This window comes from Pan troglodytes, chromosome X, assembly GCF_028858775.2.
Source record: "Pan troglodytes isolate AG18354 chromosome X, NHGRI_mPanTro3-v2.0_pri, whole genome shotgun sequence".
In the NCBI taxonomy this organism is placed as follows: domain Eukaryota; kingdom Metazoa; phylum Chordata; class Mammalia; order Primates; family Hominidae; genus Pan; species Pan troglodytes.
This window is the reverse complement of record NC_072421.2, coordinates 16390719-16409477: the sequence shown is the minus strand read 5'-3', so window position 1 is coordinate 16409477 and position 18759 is coordinate 16390719. Positions and strand designations below refer to the sequence as shown.

Below are 18759 nucleotides of genomic sequence, written 5' to 3'. Positions count from 1 at the left end.
AAAGCTATGCCTCACCACTTGAAAATACTGGGTTTCCCCCAAAGAATATCCCTTTATATAGCAGTGGAACAATTGAGGAAAAAAATCATCCCTTTGTCTTTTACCACAAATCGCCATTTTCCACCGGGTCACGGGGCAGAATTCACACTGCAGCTGTCGTCCTGCATACCATCGTCCGTTAAACAGAGAAAGGGCTGCTTGGCATTCTTCTTCCCTTTAAACCAAAAATCAAATGATATGCTTTACAGTAACTTCCTAATATGTAGATTAGTTCTACTATTAATTAACCCCGTTATTAATTTATTGTAGGACCACCAAGTTCACTGATTTTGTACCTAGGGAAGAGTCATTAAAATGGTCAAGCTCCCAAAGCTCCCAATTTATTCAGGAACCCTTTTTACTAACCCTCGGAGAGGTTTCAATGCATGGAAATTGGCTTGAATGAAACCGTCTTAATCCAAAAGATTGGACCATTAAAAATGCAGAAGTGTTTTCCATTATTAGGGCCTATTCTTTCTCAGATAGGATTGCTGTTCTTCTTATTACACTGGTTAATTTAACCCATTAGCCATGGTATGGCCTAGGCAAACAGCAAGATAAGAAGAAATGATACATTAATTGCTCTCTTAGCTGGTCAAATGCACACTAAGATGATTTTGGGCTTCAATCTCCGGCTCTTTCACTATAAATGCTTTTATGTTCTCCATTCTAGTTATCCCTTATTAGTTTGTATTTTAATTATTAAAATTATGAGTAATAATATAACCATATTGTAAAACATTCAAAACTATGTAAATATATAAAGAATGAAATATAAATTTATTATTTTTTTCTTTTTGAGATGGAGTCTTACTCTCACTCTGTCCCCCAGGCTAGAGTGTCGTGGTACAGTCATACCTCACTGCAGCCTCGACCTCCTGGGCTCAAGTGATCCTCCTGCCTCAGCCTCACAAATAGCTGGGACTACAGCACATGCCACCACATTCGGCTAATTTTTTAATTTTTTTGTAGAGATGAGGTCTCTCTTCAAGCGATTCTCCTGTCTCAGCCTCCCAAGTAGCTGGGATTACAGGTGCCTGCCACCACGCCTGGCTAATTTTTTGTATTTTTAGTAGAGATGGGGTTTTGCCATGTTGACCAGGCTGGTCTTGAACTCCTGGCCTCAAGCAATCCTCCCACTTCAGCCTCCAAAAGTGTTGGGATGACAGGTGTGAGCCACCATGCCCGGCTTATATTATTTTCACATCCATTCTATATTTCTGTTTCAACTCTTAATATTTAAGTTTTAAATATTTAGATTTATTTAAACTTTAATTTTATTTAAATATTTTAAAATATATGAAAGCTGGGCCAAACACAGTGGCTCATGCCTGTAATCCCAGTACTTTGGGAGGCCGAGGTGGGTGGATCACCTGAGGTCAGGAGTTCGAGACCAGCCTGGTCATCATAGTAAAACCCCATCTCTACTAAAAATACAAAAAATTAGCTGGGCATGGTGGCAGGCACCTGTAATCCCAGCTACTCAGGAGGCTGAGGCAGGACAATCACTTGAACCTGGGAGGTGGAGGTGGCAGTGAGCTGAGACCACGCCATTGCACTCTAGCCTGGGCAACAAGAGCGAAACTCCGTCTCAAAAGAAAAAAACAAAATAAAAATAAAAACATAAGAAATAAAATACATGAAAGCTATATATCCAGTGGAAAAATCCCAGACATCAACAGAAACAGAACAACAAACTGTGACAAATCAGGAAGACATCCACAAGCAGAATACTTACGACTGGTACTGAACATATACATTGCCCCTCAAGTGAGGTTCCAAATTGCAGCTGACCTAGGGAGCAATGAAGAATGCTATCATAAAAAATTCAGGAAAAGAAACCAGCCATTCATCAAATGTTGTTTGTCCAGGCTAACATTCCCCAAAGTAGTTACCAATCAAAGATTGCAAAATAGAGATACTAGCTGACTCTTGCATCTATTTAAGGCGTACTTGGCACATGGCAGCGTGCCTGATCCCTGTTGGTCCAGGTCTGTTTTCTCCCACAAATATGAAATGTTTCACACATCCATAAAAATACAGAAGATATCAATCAGCCTATATATGCACTACCCAGATTTAACACTAACGTTTTCCACTTTTGAATGAGAATATTTACATATGTAAAACATTAAAGACTCAGTTGAAGCCCTTCTATCCCATTTTTCTCCCTCCTCCATCACATAGGTGAACACTCTCCACAGGCTAGGAGTGTAGCCTTCACATTCCAAACACAAACACACATATACATACATAGACTTACACAGACACAAATACAAATACACAGATACAGGCATATATACATACATCATATGCATGCCAAAACCCACACATATGTATCATACATATAAATGTCCATTATTTATAATGGGTATACACATATATATACATATGCAAAGAAACAGGTAATACGTATTGATAAACAACATATAGTGTTGCTTTGTATGTTTTAAAATTTTATATCAATAGTATTTATTCCATATTCTTTTTTCAAGATGTAGTCACATAAACTTAACTACTGTATACTGGATATACCAAATAATAAAACTTATCTACTCTAGAATGATGGTTTTTCAAGATGCTTCCAATTTTTCATCCACAAACAGTACCGCAGTCAGCATTCTTAAACAGGTCTCTGTGGGTATAAAGAGCTCTCTACTGTGCATAGCCAGGAGTGTGCCAATTTATAGGTTACACGTACCTTCACTAGGTATTGACAAACTGCTCTCTGAAGTGGTTTTACTAATGTACACATCCTCATCTACTCTTGGTATTAATAGAATTTATAGTTTTTTTGCCTGATAGGTGTGAATATCATCCCATTTTCATATGTACTGTTCCTATTACTAGTTAGGTTAAATATTTGATCATTTGCCTTCAACAATGACAAATCTGATTTGTTTTTATATAATAGTATGTAAAAAGGTCCTCAAATATTCATACTAGTGTTTAGCGTTTATGTTCAAAATGAATCTATAATTTTACAAATTTGTTCCAGAGTATTTTTCTTAGGGTATCCCAAAACGAGCAGGATCCATACTCAGTGACAGTTTGTAACACCACCCTTGGAAGAATAAAAGGCCTCGGGAATCCATGTCAGCTGTGCAAGCTAGGGTGAGAGAACTCTAAACAAAAGAAAAAATACGTTGTGGTGGTTGTGGTTTGTGGGTGTAGCCTGTTGCAAGTAAGGGTGCAATTTCCATTAACTACTCTGCAGTTCTGAAAGCAGCCCTCCCATTACCACTTCACAGAAGCAGTATAATCAAGAAACCCTACGAGGAAAACCACTGACGTAATCCAGTCCTCTCACTTTCAGGATAAGGAAAAGGCAGGAAGAAGTGACAAGGCTAGTCAAACCACATGGCCTCCTCGGCCAGTGCTTCTAACATGGTATTGTGTGGCTGTGACCAGGCAGTTCCACTTTAGCAGTTATTGCTTGTGCTGACAAGTAGTGTGAAGACAGGAAGGCATATGCCCCAGAAACAAAAGGTTAAGGAGGAAAAAAATAAATAAAAAGAATTTTTAAAAATCTTGAAGTCGGTTGATAGAAGTAGAGCCTTAAATGTCAGGAATATCTTCATTTTTGGGGGGGTGTTCCAACTTTTCATCATCATTTGCAACTTGCAGGAAAAAAAATCATGGTTCTATTCCTGTGTTTTCCCAAATTATGGGACAATTTCCCTGCCTTAACATAACAAAGGCATTCCAGCTCAGATCTGACGAAATCACAGACAAGGCAGGAAGCTTCACCCTATTAGAATTCAACTAATGGGTCCTGGGGGCAGCAGAGATTACATCTGGCCTTACCCTTGCATTAAGGAATATTTTAAAATAATTATGTGTCATCTGAATGCCTTTTTCACCAAGTATGCTGCATCACAGACCATGGTTTGTATAATACTATATTCAGTATTGAAAGTATCCAATGAATAAAAACAGTGTAAAAAAAAGAAGGGGGTTAGGTGGTGAAATCTAGATTTATGTTCCTGTGTGGCTCCAGAAGAAAGAACATACACCTTGGTTCGTGGAAGCTAAGTCGGCACTGTCAACACAATGCACCAACAAACTTAGTGAGTGAAGTTGTGTCACACTGCACACGGAAGCCACCTACAGAGGAAGGAAGGGAATGCACCGTTTGTCACATGCAGCTTCTAAGTGAAGGACTGGATGGCTATCTGCAGGGGACCTGATACAGAGAATTCATGTGCTGGAAAAGAACTGGAGCACAAAGCTACTAAATAAATGAAAGATCCTTTCCAATCTAGACCCCTAGCATTCAGGAAATACCATGCTAATATATGTTTATGATTTCATGTGGTATTGACGTGACATTGGCAACAAGGTAGGGGGTGGAAAGAGAGAAAGAGGGAAGTCACATTTATAGAGTGCCAGCGTGCCTGACCCCAGCTGAGCCTGTGTCCCAGCTCTCTTGTGCCATTAAGTACTGCAGGGTGAAGCAAACCAGTCCCCTCCTCCACACGCATGCCCACCTTGAACTGAATCACTTTCCCCACGTTCTTGAACTCGGGCAACACATCCTCATAGAAGTCTAGGAACTGTTGGTAGGTTTCTTCCTCGCTGTACTCCAGGCTTGCGTCAGGGTCATAGTCATCCCTCCTGCACTGCTCCATTCCAAACGTCGTAAACATGCTCTTAATAAGAAGGGTAGGACTGGATGTTGGGAAATTATGTTTACGTGAACATCTGCGTATGAAAGAAAAGCTTAAATTCACTAGGCCAATAGTTGAAAATTACTCACAAAACAACTGCTTTAGACCAGGCATGGTGGCTCATGCCTGTAATCCCAACACTTTGGGAGGCCGAGGCGGGTGAATCACCTGAGGTCCAGAGTTCGAGACCAGCCTGGCTAACATGGTGAAACCCCAATTCTACTAAAAATACAAAAAATTAGCCGGGCGTGTTGGCGTGCGCCTGTAGTGCCTATAATCCCAGCTACTCAGGAGGCTGAGGTAGGAGAATCACTTGAACCCAGGTGGCGGAGGTTACAGTGAGCTGAGATTGTGCCATTGCACTCCAGCTTGGGCAACAAGAGCGAAACTCCGTCTCAAACAAAAAACAAACAAAAAAACACTTGCTTTAAATTTTGAGATAGAAACTCATGTAATTTAGTTGTTTTGACTTAACTGAAAGATAATAAACCCCACTCAGATGCCAAGTTTCAGCGCTTAAGAGGATTTTTTTAAGTGTTGAAACTTGGCACTTGCTGTTTTAATGTCAAGTTGGAAACATTTCAAAGTTCATATACCATTCAGCTGCCTTTGAATGAAGTTCAGGAAGCCTATACATGTTGAACCATAGGGGAAAAGAAGGCCTGCTGATTGGTGTGACAGGATGTGGTGACAGGCATGAAGATGTCACATGCGGGACTGCTGAGAGGAAGGTGGGAACTAACAATGCAATCCTGGTTCTGTACAATCGTCAGTGGACTCAATGTTTAGACAATATAGTAATCCAAGAATTTCCAGTTAATGAAGCAATTCAATCTGATCTGTGTACAGCATCTTGTAGCTTTCATGGCATTTTTACATTTTTCCCCTCTGGTCCTTTTATCCCTTTAGGACAGTGGGGGCTAGTATTTTCACCACTTTGCAAAGACGGAAGCTGAGACCTAGAAAAGCACACTTGCCCAAGTCAGTCATATGGCTTGGAAGAGAGGGATCCAAGCCATCTGCATTAATCTACAATCTGGTGCCTGTTCACGATGGGGTGTAATAAATACAATTTGTTTTTGAGACAGGGTCTTGTTCTGTTACATAGGCTGGAGTGCAATGGTATGATCATACTTCACTGCAACCTTGAATTCCCCGGGCTCAAGTGATCCTTCTGCCTCAGCATCTTGAGTAGCTGGCGCATGCCACCACACCCGGATAATTTTATTTTTGTAGGGACGGGGTCTCGCTATGTTGCCCAGGCTGGTCTCGCACTCCTGGCTTCAAGTGATCCTCCTGCCTCAGCCTCCCAAAGCTCTGGGATTACAGGTGTGAGCTACCATACCTGCATCATTTAATTCTTATTTAATGAAGGTGGCCAACCATTATGAAGAACAATTTTATTTTCATAGTTTAAACTGGACCAAGGCTAAGCTGACCAGGCTGTACCTGAGTAATATTTCAAAAATCCTTCATATGAGTTTACTTTCTTACTTCCTTCCTTCTCCTAACATACAATGAGGAGGAAAAATGTAGTTCAAGGTTCCAAATAAACAAAATTTTCCTGGTTAGGTTGCTAGTTAAAAATTGGTAAGACAAAAACTTTTTTTTTTTTTTTTTTTGGCGAGGGGAGTCCACAGAATTTAGGAAGAAAGAGAGTTGAAGAATAGGACGTGTTGGGAAAAAACAACAATGGCCCTGAAATGACTAAATGTTTAATAACACTCACTTTCCATGTCTGTAATGTCTATCTAAGCACCTACTGAGATAATGCTTACAGAATGCCCAGCATACACCATGCTCAGCTCAGAAATGCTTCATCAACGTTCATTAACGTGAAATTTTCTATTTTCCAAATGACCTCCTGGATTATTCAATTAGAGACCTTGTAATTAGATCCCTCTTCCCAACTACTGATAGAACAAAGAGCAAAGACTCAACCTGACTGGCAACACTAACAGTGAATCAAAATGTTATAAGTATGAAGCACGCAGAGAATTAAACAAGGAACTAATTTAATGAGGTTAAAATTCTGCTCAAGGGATTCCTAGATCTGAATGAACTTGGCCCTAGTTCCCAGGATGTCAAATAAGCATTTGTCAGTTTTGGAATAGAACCAAAGTCCCTGTCTGGGGAAAAATCCCATCTGGCCTAAAGACAGTCCTTATAATCTAAGTGTATACAAAAGGCCAGCCCTATAGCTTTTATTAAAAACTCACCTAAGAGAAGTGACATTTACGAAGGCAGTCTAAAGCTGTGGTTCCAAGCCTGTGTGGTTCTCAGAATTACCTGGAAAGAACTGAGATTTCTTACTTCCTACCCTAGACCATCTGATCAGACCTCAAGGGGTGGGGGACCCATATTTTCAAAGTAGCTCCCTACCTGGTCCTGAAGATCAGCCATATTTGGGAACCACTGGTTTAGGGCATAATATTTACCCATTATTCTGATACTTAAGTCAGTTTGCTGCAAAAACCCACAGTTGTTGGATATTACCTTAGGCCAAGGATGAACAATAAATGGTGTGGGTATCCAAATGCCCCCTCGGGTATAGCTAACTGACTACTCCTCTTTTTCTTCTTCTCAGGGAAGTGCTCCTGGTACGCATTACCTTTGTCCTACATAGAATCCCCGCATTGCATGTTAAAGTGAAGCTGCAATCATTTATCGAAGGTCACTGTAAGAAACATCCTCATGAAAATTACATATGCAGCTGTTATAAAGCATCTATTAAAGTTATTGTCCACCTTCCTATTTAATGTCTTTGTAAAATATTCCAAGGGAGAAACCTTTAGAATCTGGTGCCAGGAAAATTTCTGTCTTTCTAGAGATACCACTCATTCTTCCTTTTTGGTAAGAATGACAGCTTACTATCTGCTTGAGATGAATTCAAATATGGAGAAATAAAAACCCGGAGAAAATAACTCACTTTCTCTTCCTTTCCTTGCTTTCAATTTCCTTTACTTTCTCTAACTTAATGCGCTAGATCACGAACCTTCTTTAAATCACTTTTGGAAGTAAGTGAGGTATAAATAGACCACTAAGTTTTACCTTCCATTAGTAATTATTACCTTTTAGGAGAAAAACAAATAGATTCCCCTCAAAGCTGTGACTCCAAAAAATACCAATTCCAGCATGGCTCTAGAATTGAACTCTGTACTAATTACAAAAACAACCAACCAAAGAAATGCTGAGGTTATGGAAGTGTTCCTCTGATGCTCTGACAAAACTTAACGACAGAACAGAACAGCTGTACGATCTGGAGCAAGTCACCAAGGCTCTCCATAAAAAGGGAACAGAGCAGTCTACTTGTCTAAAGGGATGGTGCTGGATTTTGTAACTGCAAATTTCGCAGAATTTCATGTCACAACTTATCACTTGAATGATGAAAATCTCCACACTGCTGTTATACTTTGATAGTTGTGATGGTAAAATTTCATATGCCTATGAAAATTTTAAGAAATGTTCGCAGCCAGGCGCGGTGGCTCACGCCTGTAATCCTAGCACTTTGGGAGGCCGAGGCGGGCGGATCACAAGGTCAGGAGATCGAGACCATCCTGGCTAACATGGTGAAACCCCGTCTATATTAAAAACACAAAAAATTAGCCGGGCATGGTGGCGGGCCCCTGTGGTCCCAGCTACTCGGGAGGCTGAGCCAGGAGAATGGCGCAAACCCAGGAGGCGGAGTTTGCAGTGAACGGAGATCGTGCCACTGCACTCCAGCCTGGGCAACAGAGCGAGACTCCGTCTCAAAAAAGAATAATAATAAAATAAAATAAAATAAAAAAAAGAAATGCTCGCAAACTAATTTGACCACTGTCCATATTTCCTTGAAATGACTTGAGGAGAGATGGGATCTGAGAGCATGACGGGCCATTCCCTCTTCCCACAAGGTAGGGCCTGTCAACCAAGTTCTCGAAATCGTTTAAGACATCTCCCCTCCTCTCACTTATGCCCAACAAAAGGAGAATTAGGCCGGGAGCAGTGGCTCATGCCTGTAATCCCAGCACTTTGGGAGGCCGAGGCACGTGGATCACAATGTCAAGAGATCGAGACCATCCTGGCCAAATGGCGAAACCTCGTCTATACTAAAAATACAAAAAAAATTAGCCAGGTGTGGTGGCATGCGCCTGTAGTCCCAACTACTCGAGAGGCTAAGGCAGGAGAATCGCTTGAACCTGGGAGGCAGAGCTTGCGGTGAGCCGTGACTATGCCACTGCACTCCAGCCTGGTGACAGGGCGAGACTCCGTCTCAAAAAAAAAAAAAGGGGGGTGAGAATCAAGAATCAGGCTACCACGGGTCTTAAATTTGGAGGAAATGTTAGAGATAGATCCTACATGAGGGATCCTGCAGCTGGAAAACCTTAAATGCAATTTGGTTCAACTACCCATGCAAATGTGAACTTACATGGAGTCTCAGTTGTCTCTGAAAGGTAATTCACAGTGCATTTTTCTTTGGTGGGAAGTTTTTTACACCAATCATTACCATTTCTTGTTTAGATAAAGTGTATATCTGAGAAACGGTTCTAAAGGTATCAAAGGGAATAAAGTCTCTTTCCTTTTCTTAGTTCCCAGTTTTTCAAGAGGAGGCTTTCTACTAGTTAGCAGATCCCATGACTCTTTTCACAGACATTCCAGACATCTGCAATCCCACCTCTAAAATACAAAAGGACATACACCCTCGACATTAGTGGCTCTCAATCCTAGGGCACACTAGAGACACCTGAGGACATTTTGAAACTAAGGCCACCCAAGTCCCTGGTATTCTTCTTCTTATTTATTTATATAATATTTTTATATAAATATATAAAAATATATTATTTATTTATTTTACTTTTTTTTTTTTTATAGATCCCAGGTTTTACCATGTTGCCCAGGCTGGTCTCAAACTCCTGAGCTCAAGTGATCTGCCTGCCTTGGCCTCCCAAAGTGCTGGGATTATAGGTGTGAGCCACCGCGCCTGGCCCTGATATTCTGATTTACTCAACTTGAGGTAGGACATAATTTTTTAAAGCTTTCTAGATGACTCTAATGTGCATCCAGGGTTGGGAACCACTGTTCTTAAAAAATGAAAAATGGTGTGAACGCTTAAATTCAAAAAGAAAAAGGAGAGAACCATAGAGAAGGATATATTTTCAAAGAAGAAGAAGAAGAAAAAAAACCTCACAGCATGGATACTTTTATGAATAAAGTAAAGCTGACAGATGACATATGGTTTCTGATTAAATACATCTGAATTTTACTATTCAAATCCCTTTTCAGGATTAATAGGATGTTAAGGTTATGATTAGATCTTCTCTTCTGCAGAATATATGGTGATAATTATCAGATTTTGCCTCAGATGGACTCATTCACCATTAGGAATTATTTACCTACTTTAAGTTGTTCATGAATAAACAGGCCAAATTATAAAAATCACCATTACCTGGCATATAATAGGTGTTCGAAGACTTGCTAAATGACTGAAGAGATCAACACTAGGTTTCCACATGAACATCTTCTTTCAAAAACATTGACCCAAAAGGGGCAGGGAACAAGAAGAGTGTCTCACAGAATAACATCAAGAGTCACAATAATGAAAATGCCAGCAAGCACTCCTGGGGCCCTGTTCTACGGGTATGTGTGCTCATTTCGGCCTCACAGCCCCCTCAGAAAGATGAGACTATGTTTAATCCCATTTCATAGATGAGAGAATGAAGGCACACAGAGCTTAAGCAACTTTCCCAAACTGGCAGCCACTGAAGCCCGTTTTGAACCCAGCGGTCTGTACCTGAGTCTGGGCACACTCACTGACAACAGAAATTAAAACACTTTTCCTCTCCTCATTTGGATCCTGTCTTTCACAGATATCCCTTTACACATGCCAAGTTTTTTTTTTTTTTTTTTTCTTTTTGGAGACAGGGTCTTGTTTTGTCACCCAGGCTGGAGTGCAGTGGTGTGGTCATAGCTTACTGCAGCCTGGAACTCCTGGCACATGCCAAGTTTTAAAAGCCTGTTTTGGGGACAGTGTGTGCCCTTCAAAAAATAAAGCCAAGCTGCTCTAAGCTCTTCAAATATATTATTTCCCCAACCCAGTTGTCCACCATGGACTAATGCAGGCTCAGGAAGAAACCAACAAGCAAAGTGGCTTCCTAAAGATGTGGAATGCGAAGGAAGCACCCTCAGAGAACTAGGCTAAGCCCACTCAGGGAACAAGGATAGAGGGAACAGGGATGGTCAAAGCAGAGGATGATCAGCTGGGAAAACGAGAGCAGCAGCAAGAAAGCAGCAGATGTCTGATGACGGACATTTGAAATGGAAACCTGCGCCTCTCCCAAAAGGGGAACTCAAAAACGTCAGCATTTTGAATCACTTCATTCTGACATGATAAAACAAAATTAGTTACCTATCTCCAAATCTGCAAGCTCCTGTTTTACTGTAGAAGGGACAATTAGCTCGATCCTTCTCCATTACTCTGAAATCCACGGGTGGTTCTGGGTTTTGCCATGTGGTACCATTTTCCAACTGTTGAAAATAACCATGACTTTACTGGTGGAGTAAAAACCCATGAAAGACGAAATGTTTCAAAGTATATTAAAATATTTTCCTCAAAGATAAACATTGTTTCATTTAATAATGCAAACATTTAAGCTGGAACAGGCAATCAAGACTTTACAAACAACGGTACTGAGACATGAGCTCCATGTCTCTCTTGGCTCCTGGTCACTTTCCTTTATCTGGTATCACTACTGCCACCAGGGGCAGTCGCCAAGGTTTCCATCCATTCTAAAAAGGGTCCAAGAAGGCCGGGTGCAGTGGCTCACGCCTGTAATCCCAGCACTTTGGGAGGCCGAGGTGGGTGGATCACCTGAGATCAGGAGTTCAAGACCAGCCTGACCAACATGGAGAAACCCCATCTCTACTAAAAATATAAAATTAGCTGGGCGTGGTGGTGCACACCTATAATCCCAGCTACTTGGGAGGCTGGGGCAGGAGAGTTGCTTGAACCCGGGAGGCGGAGGTTGCAGTGAGCCGAGATCATACCATTGTACTCCAGCCTGGGCAACAAGAGCAAAACTCCGTCTCAAAAAAAAAAAAAGAAAAAAAGAGAAAAAAAGGGTCCACGAACTTATTAGGGAACCACCACAGACAGAAATAGAAGTTACTCTGATTCAAGGTAAACCGTCCACTGGAGGCTAACGGTATGTGATGTTGCTTAAACATACTGTAAGGACTCTAAACAGGTCCAGTCCACAGGGGTCATGAATACCATTTGTATTTGTTCATCAATAAAGTTTGTTGTTGTTGTATAAATCAAAGCATCATAAACATGAGTCCAGATATCCAAACATGATCTAACTAACCTACCACGAAACTAACATTACTTGAACTATTATTTCTAAGGAAACATTAATTGGTCTCAAATTATCAATGTAAGGTTTTAAAAATACCTCATTCTCAGCCTGATCCAGCATCTTCTGCAAAGCTTCCTAAAAATGGTGCAAACACAGGACTAATAAAAACCCAGAAGTCAGGTAAGTCACATCTGGTTTCTCTGGTTAAGAATCTCAAGTGGAACAATTAAAACACACACACGCACACAAGTTCTAGTTTTCTTTTGAATCACAGATCTTTTGTGATTCAAAGGATATATTCAAAGGATATATAGCTGAGACTTTTCTCTTTTTTTTTTGAGACAGGGTCTCACTCTGTCACCCAGGCTGGAGTGCAGTGGCGTGACCTCAGCTCACTGCAACCTCCGCCTCCCAGGCTCAAGTGATCCTCCCACCTCAGCCTTCCGAGTAGCTAGGACTACAGGCGCGCACCACCACGCCTGGATAACTTTTGTATTTTCTGTAGAGATGGAGTTTCACCATGTTGCCCAGGCTAGTCTCGAACTCCTGAGCTCAAGCAATCCACCTGCCTCAGCCTCCCAAAGTGCTGGGATTACAGGCATGAGCTACCGTGCCCGGCCCATAGCTGAGACGTTCTATTCAAATAGAAAATTTACCAGATCACATTGCAAAATATTTAAAATAGTCTTATAATAGTTTCAATAATAGTAATACTTAGTATATTTGAGTATATATACCATGTCCTAGTTCGTAAAAGGGGGTATTAGTGAATATAAAACACAATGCTAGGCCGGGCATGGTGGCTCACACCTATAATCCTAGCACTTTGGGAGGCTGAGGCGGGTGGATCACTTGAGGTCAGGAGTTCTAGACCAGCCTGGCCAAGACGGTGAAACCCCGTCACTACTAAAAATACAAAAATTAGCCAGGTGTGGTGGCACGTGCCTGTAATCCCAGCTACTTGGGAGGCTGAGACAGGAGAATTGCTTGAACCCAGGAGGCAGAGGTTGCAGTGAGCCGAGATGACGCCACTGCACTCCAGCCTAGGCGACAGAGCAAGACTCCGTCTAAAAAAAAAAATGAACAAACAAACAAACGAAAAAACCCAAAAAACAATGCTAGATGAAATCATAAACATTTAGCAGAAGCTAAAATATGACATGACCAGTGGTAATTAGCATTTAGGAGAAAATTCTAACTTTTTAATAAGGCAAAGGAGGTTCTGCAATACGCCAGTAAATTTCTACCTAATTGGCATTTGAACAAGTTGTACCTATGTTTAACAGACAGTCTTATCTTCCCTAGCCCCTTAAAGCATTACATAAGACTCGTATGTCTAGTTGCTTATTTGTGGTGCTCAAAACAGAACTCTTGTCCTCTACACTCCCTGGCCCACATCCACCTGAATGCTCCCTCAGTGAATAGTGTTGCCAGTCTATCTGTCTATTCAAACTAAAAACCTAAAAATATGACTTGAATTCCTCTCTCTCTCCTTGTCCTCTGGTCAACATGGTGAAACCCTGTCTGTACTAAAAACACAAAAAATTAGCCGGGTGTGGTGATGGGCGCCTGTAGTCCCAGCTACTCAGGAGGCTGAGGCAGGAGAATCGCTTGAACCCGGGAGGCAGAGGTTTCAGTAAAGTAAAAATGATCTGTTAAAAAAGTCTGGTGCAGTGGTTCACACCAGCACTTTGGGAGGCCGAGGCGGGTGGATCCCTGGAGGTCAGGAGCTCGAGACCAGCCTGGCCAACATGGTGAAACCCTGTCTCTACTAAAAATACAAAAATTAGCTGGGCGTGGTAGCAGGCACCTGTAATCCCAGCTACTCGGGGGACTGAGGCATATGAATTGCTTGAACCCAGGAGGCAGAGGTTGCAGTAAGCAGAGATCACGCCATTGCACTCCAGCCTGGGCGACAGCATGAGACTCCATCTCAAAAAAAATTTTTTTTAAAAAGAATGATCTGTTAAAAGGTACAGATATAAATGAGACAGAGTCATTCCCTGCTTAAACCCCTTCAATGGCTTCCCATTATAGGAAACATAAAATCCAAACTCCTCCTTCAAATCCAGGAAGCCCTACATGATCTGACTCTGCTTACCCTCCACTGCCCCCTCTCCCTCAGCAACCTCCTCCACTGCCCTTCTCTCCTTTGGACTCTAGATTTCAGGTTCCCTGGCCTTTTTTCAGCCTTCAAGCTTCAGGCTTCTTCTTGCTGAGATCTCTCCACTCAGGTGTCAGCTCAAACATCACCTCCTCAGAAATTTCCTTGAGCAGGCAATCTATAGAAGCACAACTCTATTCTCATTACTCTATCACATCACTCTGCTTTATTTCTTTTTTTTTTTGAGATGAAGTCTAGTTCTGTTGCCCAGGTTGGAGTGCAGTGGCTCAAGCTTGGCTCACTGAAACCTCTGCCTCCCGGGTTCAAGTGATTCTTCTGCCTCAGCCTCCTGAGTAGCTGGGACTACAGGCGCCCATCACCACGCCTGGCTAATTTTTTGTATTTTTAGTACAGACGGGGTTTCACCATGTTGATCAGGCTGGCCTCGAACTCCTGACCTCGTGATCCTCTCGCCTCAGCCTCCCAAAGTGCTGGGATTACAGGCGTGAGCCACCACGCCTGGCCTGCTTTATTTCTTTATAGCACTTAATATGATCACATTTTGAATGATCTGTTTTGCTTATCATCTCACACTCCCATATAAAAAACTAGCTCAATGAGAGCAAAGACTGTGTCTTTCACTGCTCTGTCTCTGTCCGCTAGCGAAGTGTCTAGCATACAGCAGGAACACATACTGCTGATTCTTTTTTATAAGCTTAGAATCTATTTCATTTCCCTCATTTCTCCTTGAAGTCTCACAGATTTCCTCTGAAACAAAAGCATTCCAAAGAGGCCTTAGCTGTTACTGAATTCCTGAAAGACCTCAGTTGAGGAACACTCTACTGTTAAAATGGGAATTAATTCCTCTCTATAAAAAAATGACAAGTTCCAAACAATTTTTCTGCCCCCTAAAAACCTAGCATGATCTTGCCTCATCTGGAAAGAAGTGCTCAAATAAAGGTGTTTAAAATCTGCACTGAAATTAACTGATGGCCTAAGATACAAAAAACAAAGATCGTGGAGGCTGCTTCTGCCCCATATTGACTACAATGAAGACACATGCATTTTTCCCAATTATAAGGTGATTATCCAATTTTATGCTATTTAAATTTAGCTGTATTACAGAAAAGACAAATCCTGATGAATCAGTCAAGGGAAGATGAGCTGTGATACCTCTGAAATAAATATACTGTCAAGGAATAGCAGTAAAACATACCAAATCAATCCTTAAAAAAGAATCCTGGAAGATAGAGAAGATACATACACACATATGCCTCACAGATTTTTTTTTTTAAATAAGCAACTGTGTGTTAGCTACAATTGTCTTCATAGCCTAAGTGGAAGAGGAAGTCAAGATTTAATACAAATAACAAAAACTGTTTCCTAGTTCCTCAATATTTGAGTTCCTGATTTCTTTAAATCCTCTAATTCTTGCTGACATGTCATAAGCAGTTCTCTTATGACCTAAATAAATGTGGAAACAAAACAAAGTATTATTCTCTAAAGAAGTCAACTCATATACAGCAGAACCTCAGAAAAACATAACTTGCTATAAAGCAAGGGCTAGCTGCCTGTTTTGTAAATAAAGCTTTCCTGGAACACAGCCATACCCATTCATCTACATATTATCGATGGCTGCTTTCAGGGTACACTGGCAGAGTTGGATGTTTGCCACAGAGACCAAACCATAAAGCCTAAAATATTTACCATCTGGCCCTTTACAACATTTGCCAATGCCCAGTATAAAGGGTAAACAGGGTAAAGCTGAAGAAAACTTTAAGGAATCTGCCACTGCATGGACCCGAAGAAGAGCATCAGAAGGGAACTCTGGTGTTATGTCTAAACTGAAATATGATTCTTTCCAAACAAACAATGAAATGACAAGAAAAAGAGAAAAAAAAAAACCCAAACTCTGACATGCCTACTGCTTATTCTTCAAACTCATCACACAGCACATCCCATGACAGGAATCACCTCTTTTTCTTTCTTCTCCTGTTGTTTCTGCTCCTCCTCTTCTCTCTCTTTCCTCTGCTGTTCTTCCCATTGTTCCTTTAACTTTCTCTTTAAAGGGGAAGAAAAAGTAACTTTGTTTCAGTCACTTTTTAAAAACATTTCACATACAGCGCACATAGATGAAAAACTTAAAACACTGGCAAACTGAATAAGATCAGTTTTTTGTTTTTTTTTTTTTAAGTTCAAGATAGGCAACTCTTTTTTTTTTTTCTTTTTGAGATGGAGTTTCGCTCTTGCTGCCCAGGCTGGAGTGCAATGGCGTGATCTCAGCTCACTCCAACCTCCCAAGATAGGCAACTCTTCATGAGAGTTATTATGGTGAAGTAATCAGTTTGTTCACTAGTTACGTGATTCCTACCATACCTCTTGTTCTTCTTGCCGTTTTTTAGCCGCCTCTTCCTTCTCCTTCTTTATTCTGAATTCTTCTTGTGCCTTCTGCTCTCTTAGCAACCACTCCTCATGTAATCTTTGCCTATCAGTATAATGATGTAATCAGATAAAAGAAATGGGCATTAATCCACAAATACACACACACACGAGAGCAAAATGACACATTTTGGGACTGATTCAAATATCACGAAAGCTATTTTCTATTAAAGCAGTCAAGTGGGTGTAAGAGAACGAGAAGAGCAGAGCTTTTGGAAAAGCACCACGTGTCAGCAACTATCTTCCTAATGGGTAATAACTTAAAATCCCTCTTACATTTCATAGGTATATATGGCTGTGACATACTTTACAGAAAAAAGGACACTATGACTTTCCCTCTAGACTGATCACAGTGACGTTTAGGTGACAATAAAATGGGTAGCAAGTTTCAAAGCAGCATCTACCTTTTCATATTCAGAAAGCATTTCCCTTCCTATTCTATGCATTTATTTTTATTTATTTATTTATTTTGAGACAGAGTATTGCTCTGTTGCCCAGGCTGGAGTGCAGTGGCGTGATCTTGGCTCACTGCAACCTCTGCCTCCCGGGTTCAAGTGATTCTCCTGCCTCAGCCTCCCGAGTAGCTGGGATTACAGGTGCCCGCCACCACGCAAGGCTAATTTTTGTATTTTTAGTACAGACAGCGTTTCATCATGTTGGCCAGGCTGGTCTCGAACTCCTGACCTCAAGTGATCCACCTGCCTCGGCCTCCCAAAGTGCTGGGATTACATGTGTGAGCCACTGCACCCAGCCCCTATTCTTAAAAGTAGCAATTCCATCATGGCAGCACGCTGAAAACCCAGTATCCTCTGCCATAAACCTTTGGACTACTACTACACACAGTTAAGAGACTCCTGTGGTTTGCCTCCAAACACCTAAACAGCCAAAAGAAGGAAAATAAAAGTACATTGTGATCATGTTTTTAAAATAAAGCTACAGGTTTTAAGAAATGGAGTTATAAAAATAAATTAGTGAGGGCCGGGTGCAATGGCTCGCACCTGTAATCCAGCACTTTGGGAGGCTGAGGCGGGCGGATCACCTGAGGTCAGGAATTTGAGACCAGGCTGGCCAACATGGTGAACCCCATCTCTACTAAAAATACAAAAATTAGCCAGGCGTGGTGGCAGCCGCCTGTAATCCCAGCTACTTGGGAGGCTGAGGCAAGGAGAATCGCTTGAATCTGGGAGGCGGAGTTTGCAATGAGCCGAGATCATGCCACTGCACTCCAGCCTGGGTGACAGAGCGAGACTTCGTCTCAAAAAATGAAAAAATAAAAATAAATTAGTGAGTGTCTAGTCTATTTTTTATATGACCAATTATAATGAGTGGTATTACCTTAAAGTGGCAAGTGTCTCAGACATCCAATATCACAAATTTCTAATATTAAGAGGGGGTTAGATTTCCAAAGTCTACCTGCCAATTAGGTGTGTAGAACCTCAAATTCATTCTTCCACTGAATTTATAAAAGGGAAATGAAATATGAGAAACTGTTCTATATTACTTCAGCATTATTAGGAGTTCAGTAAAGTTTTATGTCTAGTCTGGGGACCTAACCACAATTTTAAATAAAATATATTACATTTCCAAATACAGATTCCAGGAACACATCTTTTAGCCATGGCAGAAGCTGGCACATTGCATCTATCAGTGTTCCTATGCCATGTGTGAGGGTACCATATAGATGTTTCAGTGTGCACAACTCTGATTTACAAATCTTTTGAAAAACATATAATTGTATATAAATGAACCAAATGATATATAAATTAAGACCACAAGAAAGTAAAATGTTAAAAATTTTTAAATTTAATAACTTGAATATACATCTGCTTTGAAATAGGACATAAAGTCATACAGTATTTTTACATAATTTTCTTGCTTTTCAACAATAGTATGCAACTCATAAAGAAATAAAGATCTAAGGAGCACAAAGATACATGTATGTGATTTAAAAGAAGCATTTCAAATAAACAGGAAAAAAATTACTCTCTTATTTCATACCGTATCTATTGTCTTCATCATAACAGAAATCTATAATAATAAGAACTAGAGCTATCACAGCGCCTCTCATCTGCTGACACTGTGTTAAAAAACACTATACATCCATCACCTCCTTTAATCTTCACAATTCTGTGAGGTGGATACTGTGATTGACTTTATCTCCATATTAAAGACA

General features: G+C 40.9%; 1 protein-coding gene across 6 annotated transcripts in view; it reads right to left on the bottom strand.

The window, feature by feature from the left end:
* The window catches only part of ZRSR2 (zinc finger CCCH-type, RNA binding motif and serine/arginine rich 2), a 34736-nt gene that overhangs the window by 2830 nt on the left and 13147 nt on the right, over positions 1-18759 (bottom strand). For 3 of the 6 annotated variants that reach the window (XM_520951.7, XM_063804833.1, XM_063804830.1), the window contains 7 exons: positions 16524-16632; positions 16122-16208; positions 12140-12178; positions 11095-11213; positions 4530-4743; positions 1778-1833; positions 105-214 (listed from right to left, as the gene is read on the bottom strand). In XM_520951.7, the coding sequence (XP_520951.3) occupies positions 105-214; positions 1778-1833; positions 4530-4743; positions 11095-11213; positions 12140-12178; positions 16122-16208; positions 16524-16632 (734 nt within the window). The remainder of the gene's footprint in view (positions 1-104; positions 215-1777; positions 1834-4529; positions 4744-11094; positions 11214-12139; positions 12179-16121; positions 16209-16523; positions 16633-18759) is intronic. The other 3 variants (XM_063804832.1, XM_063804834.1, XM_063804831.1) reach the window with 1 other exon arrangement.